Source organism: Sebastes fasciatus, unplaced genomic scaffold (genome assembly GCF_043250625.1).
Source record: "Sebastes fasciatus isolate fSebFas1 unplaced genomic scaffold, fSebFas1.pri Scaffold_44, whole genome shotgun sequence".
Lineage (NCBI taxonomy): Eukaryota > Metazoa > Chordata > Actinopteri > Perciformes > Sebastidae > Sebastes > Sebastes fasciatus.
The window spans coordinates 26,345-34,775 of NW_027428232.1; the positions used below are offsets into that span (position 1 = coordinate 26,345).

At 43.7% G+C, this 8,431-nt stretch overlaps 1 protein-coding gene across 1 annotated transcript; it reads left to right on the forward strand.

The window, feature by feature from the left end:
• The first annotated feature begins 643 nt into the window (after positions 1-643).
• Positions 644-7,584, forward strand: rnls (renalase, FAD-dependent amine oxidase). The gene is made up of 7 exons (XM_074628530.1): positions 644-948; positions 2,200-2,305; positions 4,192-4,334; positions 4,434-4,592; positions 6,054-6,227; positions 7,002-7,177; positions 7,261-7,584. Exons 1-7 carry the CDS (start codon positions 831-833, stop codon positions 7,411-7,413), a joined length of 1,029 nt encoding a protein of 342 aa, XP_074484631.1. The 5' UTR covers positions 644-830; the 3' UTR covers positions 7,414-7,584.
• The last annotated feature ends 847 nt before the right edge of the window (positions 7,585-8,431 follow it).

Consider the following 8,431-nt stretch of genomic DNA (forward strand, 5'->3'; position numbering starts at 1 on the left):
AAAATTATAAACTCAAATTAAACACAAACTAAATCTGTTAATATGATTTATGAGCACATGTCTACCTACTGGATGTATAAAATCATGTCTTTACATAGATGTGCATTTATTTTCTACATATTAAAAAAAAAAATATAGGCAGCAGAAATGTTTGTGTTGTTCTTTATATATATATGTATTAATATATATATGTATTAATATATATATTAATGTGTATATATATTAATATATATATATGTATATATATATGTATTAATATATACATACATATATGTATTAATATATATACACATATATGTATTAATATATATACATATATATATATTTATATATATATATTTATCCTTATTCTAAATATTAAATATATTATAATATTAGAGGAATAGTAACTACTGACTGCTGTACCTGTGTACCTGTATACCTGTGTACCTGTATACCTGTGTACCTGTGTACCTATAGACCTGTATACCTGTATACCTGTAGTGGAGTACAGACTAACAGAATACAGTATTTAGCTGTGATATGAAGTATAAGTATAAAGGTATAAAGTACATCAAGTACCTGAAAAAAAGTTTTTTTTTTCTTCCTGATTTATTTGGAGGTAATAAGACCTTTATTGTGAAAGTGTCAGCCGGATGTCTGGTGTTGTTCCGGGTCATTGAAGCCGGTCTGAACGGCCCCGGGATAGGTTTTGTTGGTCCATCTCCGCTCAGCTGTTTCATAACGCAGGAGGCGGTTCTGACCCGGGTCGGGGTCAAACCCGGGTTATACTGAGGTTATACAGTGGTTCTATACAGTTATCCCGGTTCGGTTCCGGTTCGGTTCTGGAGATGTCCCGGGTTCTGATCGTGGGCGCGGGTCTGACGGGCAGCGTGTGCGCGTGTCTGCTGAGGAGAGAGCTGCAGAGCAGAGTGCACATCGAGGTGTGGGACAAAGCGAGGGGCGCAGGTGAGCCATTCAGAACTCCATCCAGAAATACCAAGATTTAATATTAATGAGCTCTCAGAACCGCAGCAGCTCCACTGATCACCACTCAGAACACAGATTATGGATCAGTACACTTCACTCTTCAATTCGGCTCGGTAGTGATCCATAAACATTAATAAATATCAGGCTTTTAAACGGGCAACACGGCTCAGGTGACTGTCAGCGATGGCGAACAGATCTCCATTCAAAAATCTGACAATTGAATCCTCCCGAGCTCTCAGCCTCACAGAGTCAACCTGCAGAACATCACTGAAGAGCTTTACAGTATCAGTAGATACTCCTACCAACTTCGGCCTGGAAATTATCTATAATTGTAACTTCATTTCAATAAAATGTAAACTTTTTGAACGAGATGTTCCTGCTGCAGAACCACGAGTCCTGTTCCTTAGTTTAGAGTCATTAGAGTGAATCCAGTTTTAACTCTCTTCTACCAGTTCAGTGTGATTTACTTCAACAGTCATGTCTGCTGAGAGGAGAGATGTTAATACAGCTCAGATAGTGATGTCAGTCAGAACACATCTCCATTCAGAAATCCTCTAATTTAATATTCCAGAGCTCACAGCTTCACAGAGTTACACTGTAAAACACAAACAAACACAGTTTCAATATCAGTAAACTGTCTTCTTCCATTCGGCTCAACTCTGATCTATAAAGTTAATTTAAATACATTAAAACTTTATCTTTTTATCTGCTGTGGTGTATTGGTCCTCCTGTCTGTTGATGTTGTTGAAGGCTGTAAGTTCAGAGGTCAGACCAACTTTAAAAGTTTCTCTTTTTCTGAAATCGGTTTGTTTTCTGTTTAGATTTATTCCCGAATAGAAGAATGTTTCCTGTTTATTCAAATCCACATCTCAACTTCTTTATTACAGTTAATGCTGTTTTACCACAAACTGATGAAGACAAAATCATTGAGATTTATAATGGAGTCTGGTGGAGAGGAGATCTGAACCTGTCTCTCTGTCTCTCTGTCTGTCTCTCTGTCTCTCTGTCTGTGTCTCTGTCCGTCTGTCTCTCCGTCTCTCTGTCTCTCCGTCTCTCTGTCTCTCTGTCTGTGTCTCTGTCCGTCTGTCTCTCCGTCTCTCTGTCTCTCCGTCTCTCTGTCTCTCTGTCTGTGTCTCTGTCCGTCTGTCTCTCCGTCTCTCTGTCTCTCCGTCTCTCTCTCTCTCTGTCTGTCTCTCTGTCTCTCTCTCTGTCTGTCTGTCTGTCTCTCAGGAGGCAGGATGTCCACCAGTCGTCCTCCTGACCCTTCGTCTCACTCAGCTGACCTTGGAGCTCAGTACATCACCGCCACATCTGCCTACGCTCAGTCACACCACAAGTACGACACACCTGTCTCACACCTGTCTCACACCTGTGTGTTAGTGTGTACTCAGAGCTGCTGGTCTTTTATTGTGAAGGTGTGTGTGTATTAGTGTGTACTCAGAGCTGCTGGTCTTTTATTGTGAAGGTGTGTGTGTGTATTAGTGTTTACTCAGAGCTGCTGGTCTTTTATTGTGAAGGTCTGTGTGTATTAGTGTTTACTCAGAGCTGTTGGTCTTTTATTGTGAAGGTGTGTGTGTATTAGTGTGTACTCAGAGCTGCTGGTCTTTTATTGTGAAGGTGTGTGTGTGTATTAGTGTTTACTCAGAGCTGCTGGTCTTTTATTGTGAAGGTGTGTGTGTGTATTAGTGTTTACTCAGAGCTGTTGGTCTTTTATTGTGAAGGTGTGTGTGTATTAGTGTGTACTCAGAGCTGCTGGTCTTTTATTGTGAAGGTGTGTGTGTATTAGTGTTTACTCAGAACTGTTGGTCTTTTATTGTGAAGGTGTGTGTGTATTAGTGTTTACTCAGAACTGCTGGTCTTTTATTGTGAAGGTGTGTGTGTATTAGTGTTTACTCAGAACTGTTGGTCTTTTATTGTGAAGGTGTGTGTGTATTAGTGTTTACTCAGAGCTGCTGGTCTTTTATTGTGAAGGTGTGTGTGTATTAGTGTTTACTCAGAACTGTTGGTCTTTTATTGTGAAGGTGTGTGTGTATTAGTGTTTACTCAGAGCTGCTGGTCTTTTATTGTGAAGGTGTGTGTGTATTAGTGTTTACTCAGAACTGTTGGTCTTTTATTGTGAAGGTCTGTGTGTATTAGTGTGTACTCAGAGCTGCTGGTCTTTTATTGTGAAGGTCTGTGTGTGTTAGTGTGTACTCAGAGCTGCTGGTCTTTTATTGTGAAGGTCTGTGTTAGTGTGTACTCAGAGCTGCTGGTCTTTTATTGTGAAGGTCTGTATTAGTGTGTACTCAGAGCTGCTGGTCTTTTATTGTGAAGGTCTGTGTTAGTGTGTACTCAGAGCTGCTGGTCTTTTATTGTGAAGGTCTGTATTAGTGTGTACTCAGAGCTGCTGGTCTTTTATTGTAAAGGTGTGTGTGTATTAGTGTGTACTCAGAGCTGCTGGTCTTTTATTGTAAAGGTGTGTGTGTATTAGTGTGTACTCAGAGCTGCTGGTCTTTTATTGTGAAGGTCTGTGTGTATTAGTGTGTACTCAGAGCTGCTGGTCTTTTATTGTGAAGGTCTGTGTTAGTGTGTACTCAGAGCTGCTGGTCTTTTATTGTGAAGGTCTGTGTTAGTGTGTACTCAGAGCTGCTGGTCTTTTATTGTGAAGGTCTGTGTGTATTAGTGTGTACTCAGAGCTGCTGGTCTTTTATTGTGAAGGTCTGTGTTAGTGTGTACTCAGAGCTGCTGGTCTTTTATTGTGAAGGTCTGTGTTAGTGTGTACTCAGAGCTGCTGGTCTTTTATTGTGAAGGTCTGTGTTAGTGTGTACTCAGAGCTGCTGGTCTTTTATTGTGAAGGTCTGTGTTAGTGTGTACTCAGAGCTGCTGGTCTTTTATTGTGAAGGTCTGTGTGTATTAGTGTGTACTCAGAGCTGCTGGTCTTTTATTGTGAAGGTCTGTGTTAGTGTGTACTCAGAGCTGCTGGTCTTTTATTGTGAAGGTCTGTGTTAGTGTGTACTCAGAGCTGCTGGTCTTTTATTGTGAAGGTCTGTGTGTATTAGTGTGTACTCAGAGCTGCTGGTCTTTTATTGTGAAGGTCTGTGTTAGTGTGTACTCAGAGCTGCTGGTCTTTTATTGTGAAGGTCTGTGTTAGTGTGTACTCAGAGCTGCTGGTCTTTTATTGTGAAGGTCTGTGTTAGTGTGTACTCAGAGCTGCTGGTCTTTTATTGTGAAGGTCTGTGTTAGTGTGTACTCAGAGCTGCTGTCTGCTGGCGTCCTGCAGCCTCTCACGTCGCCGGTTGAAGGACTGAAGCACAGAGACGGGAACACGGACTACATGACGCCGCTCGGCATCGGCAGTTTGGTCAAACACTTCCTGTCTGAGTCAGGTACGCACCTACCTGTCTGTCTCTCTCTACGTCTCTCTATGTCTCTCTGTGTCTCTCTGTCTTTCTGACCGTCTGTCTCTCCGTCCGTCTGTCTTTCAGGAGCTGATTTGTTCTTGGAGCGTCACGTGACCGGCCTGTACCGCCGCGGTGCATCATGGGAGGTCCAGAGGAAGACGGGAGACAGCCAGATGTTTGACGCCGTCGTCCTGACGATGCCGGTCCCTCAGATCCTTCAGCTGCAGGGAGACGTGGGACACAGTGAGACACATTTATACTCCTGTAACAGTGGTGGAAAGTACATTTACTCCAGTACTGTACTCCGGTACTGTTTTGAGGTACTACTAGTACTCTGTACTTCTACTGTAGTACATCTACTGTAGTACTTCTACTGTAGTACATCTACTGTAGTACATCTACTGTAGTACTTCTACTGTAGTACATCTACTGTAGTACATCTACTGTAGTACTTCTACTGTAGTACTTCTACTGTAGTACATCTACTGTAGTACTTCTACTGTAGTACTTCTACTGTAGTACATCTACTGTAGTACTTCTACTGTAGTACTTCTACTGTAGTACTTCTACTGTAGTACATCTACTGTAGTACATCTACTGTAGTACATCTCAGAGGGAAGTACTGTACGTTCTACTGCTCTACATTTATCTGACAGCTGAGGCTTTTATTTTGAAAACATGAACAGTTTGTAAAATACATTTTATTTATTTATCTCAAATACTAATGTACTAATACTATCAAGTACTACATGTACCTCTGAGATGTAGTAGAGAAGTAGAAATACCCTGCCTGTGTACTAAAGTACAGTACCTGAGTAACTGTACCTGGAGGTGATGTACTGTGTGTAGTCTGTAATCCTGATGGACACCATTTCCCACAATGCACTGAGGGACGACATCAGAAAGGTCTAGGAACAAGTTGAACTGAAGTCTTATTGCATCACTTCCTGTTAGTACTCGGCTGTAGTGATGCAGTTTGACCACACGGAGGCAGCAGCTTCCTCTCACTCTCTCACACACACACACACACACACACACACACACACACTACAGATCAGGTGTGTGAGTGTGTGTGTGTGCTGCAGACAACGGCCCCTCCTCCTCCTGTGTCTCTAGATGATGATGATGATGATGTCATCTTCAGCTCATCTGATTGGCTGACAGGGGACAGCGCCCATTTCCTCTACTCACACACACTCACACACACACACACACACACACACACACACACACACACTCTGAAATACACACTGAGGTTATTATTAGCTGCAGTTTGAGTGAATCATGAAAACGTCCTCTACCAGACTGAGATCCTGTTAACACTTTACTGCTGGCTGGGGGGGACAGGGAGTCTTTAGGGGGTCCAGGGGGTCTTTAGGGGGTCTTTAGGGGGTCCAGGAGTCTTTAGGGGATCCAGGAGGTCTTTAGGGGGTCCAGGAGGTCTTCAGGGGGTCCAGGGGGTCTTCAGGGGGTCCAGGAGGTCTTTAGGGGGTCCAGGGGTCTTTAGGGGGTTCAGAGGGTCTTTAGGGGGTCCAGGGGTCTTTAGGGGGTTCAGAGGGTCTTTAGGGGGTCCATGAGGTCTTTAGGGAGTCCAGGAGGATCCTCTGATGCTCTAGGTCTCTAGTTTGATCCATTCCATTTTAACCAGTTAACCTGTCCACCTGTCCACCTGTCTGTCTCTCTGTCCACCTGTCTGTCTCTCAGTGCTGTCTGTCCCTCAGAAGCAGCAGTTGGACGGGGTCGTGTACTCGTCTCGCTTCGCCCTCGCTCTCTTCTTCCCTCCAGATGTGGTCTTCAGTTTTCCCTGGTCGGCTCGCTACGTCTCTGACAACCACTGCATCCGTTACATCGCTGCCGACGCCCGCAAACGCAACGCAGGTCTGTCTGCTCACCTGTCTGTCTGTCTGTCTGCTCACCTGTCTGTCTGTCTGCTCACCTGTCTGTCTGTCTGCTCACCTGTCTGTTTGTCTGCTCACCTGTCTGTCTGTCTGTCTGCTCACCTGTCTGTTTGTCTGCTCACCTGTCTGTCTGTCTGTCTGCTCACCTGTCTGTTTGTCTGCTCACCTGTCTGTCTGTCTGTCTGCTCACCTGTCTGTCTGTCTGTCTGCTCACCTGTCTGTTTGTCTGCTCACCTGTCTGTCTGTCTGCTCACCTGTCTGTCTGTCTGTCTGCTCACCTGTCTGTCTGTCTGTCTGCTCACCTGTCTGTCTGTCTGTCTGCTCACCTGTCTGTCTGTCTGTCTGTCTCTCCGTCTCTCTGTCTGTCTGTCTGTCTCTGTCTGTCTGTCTGTCTGTCTGCTCACCTGTCTGTCTGTCTCTCCGTCTCTCTGTCTGTCTGTCTGTCTCTGTCTGTCTGTCTCTGTCTCTCTGTCTGTCTGTCTGTCTGTCTGTCTCTCCGTCTCTCTGTCTGTCTGTCTGCTCACCTGTCTGTCTGTCTGTCTGTCTTTCTGGTCCAATTCACCCCTGCCAATTATCGCGGGTGATCCCGATTCCAGGTCTAACACCACATCTGTGTGACATCACGGTGTAACACCACACCTGTGTGACATCACAGTGTGACATCACGGTGTAACACCACACCTGTGTGACATCACTGTGTGACATCACTGTGACTTAAACAAGCGTCTGAATCTCTGTGTCTGTGTCCGTCCAGATGCTCCCGGTCGCGGTCCGTCCCTCGTCGTCCACACCAGCGTCCCGTTCGGCGTGGAGAACCTGGAGCAGGACAAGGAGGACGTCCAGCCAATCATATTACAGGAACTCAACAAGCTGCTTCCTGATCTGCCTCAGCCAATCAGCATCAAGTGTCACAAGTGGAGGTACTCGCAGGTGAGCCGGCGAACACTGAGGAATCCCACGGACCCTGAACTCCTCCCTCAGATTTCTGACCCTCCCCGTCCTCCCTCCTGCAGGTGCTGACCTCGGTGCCGGACTGTCCGGGTCACATGACCGTCCTCGACAGCCCGCCGCTCGTCTGCGCCGGCGACGCCTTCGTCCACTCTAACTTCGACGGCTGCGTGGAGTCGGCGCTGAGCGTGCTCCGTGTGCTGAAGGACTCGCTGTGACGCCGCCGACGTGACAGGAAGTGACTCAGACTGGCAGGAAGTGACCTTTACAGTAATCAGTAATCTGTTCAACCGTTAATGTATTTTTTTTAATTACATTCACTTATTAATGTTTCACTTATTGATTGTTTGTCTTTAAATAAATAAATAAATGAATCTAATGTTCAGTAATTATGTGGTCCGACTGTCTGAACTTTAAACTGGTTTAAACTTAAACCTGGTTTATTATTATTATTATTATTAATATATTTATTATAATGACTATTATAATTATCACTATTTTTATTATTATATTTATTATTATTATTATAACTATAATAATAGTTATAATTATAATAATATATTAATATACTAATAATCATGTCATTGTTATTATTATTACTATTATTATAATAATAATATAATAATATTATTGTAGTTATTATGAGTGTAGCTGCTGTTTGATGAATAAAGTGAAACTCTGACGTTTCTCTGCTTCACTTTGATCTTTTTATAGAAGCAGATAAGACAGAATTAGTTATAGTGTGTGTGTGCGTGTGCGTGTGTGCGTGTGTATGTATGTGTGTGTGTGTGCGTGTGTGTGTGTGTGTGCGCGTGTGTGACCTAATTTTTCCTCGCCCGTTCTCCAGTCGTTTGGAGTAGTGCTGCTGCAGTGCATTGTGGGGGAAGCGATTATCATTTCTGCCAAGTCACTGGTGGATCTGACAACATCAGCACACAACCCCAGCTGAAGGATAAACATAGAGCTATAGCAATGTAGAGTTATATCAATGGAGTCTGGTCTAAACGTAGAGTTATATCAATGTAGAGTTATATCAATGTAGAGTTATATCAATGTAGAGTTATCTCGATGGAGTCTGGTCTAAACGTAGAGTTATATCAATGTAGAGTTATAGCAATGTAGAGTTATCTCGATGGAGTCTGGTCTAAATGTAGAGTTATATCAATGTAGAGTTATATCAATGTAGAGTTATCTCGATGGAGTCTGGTCTAAACGTAGAGTTATATCAATGTAGAG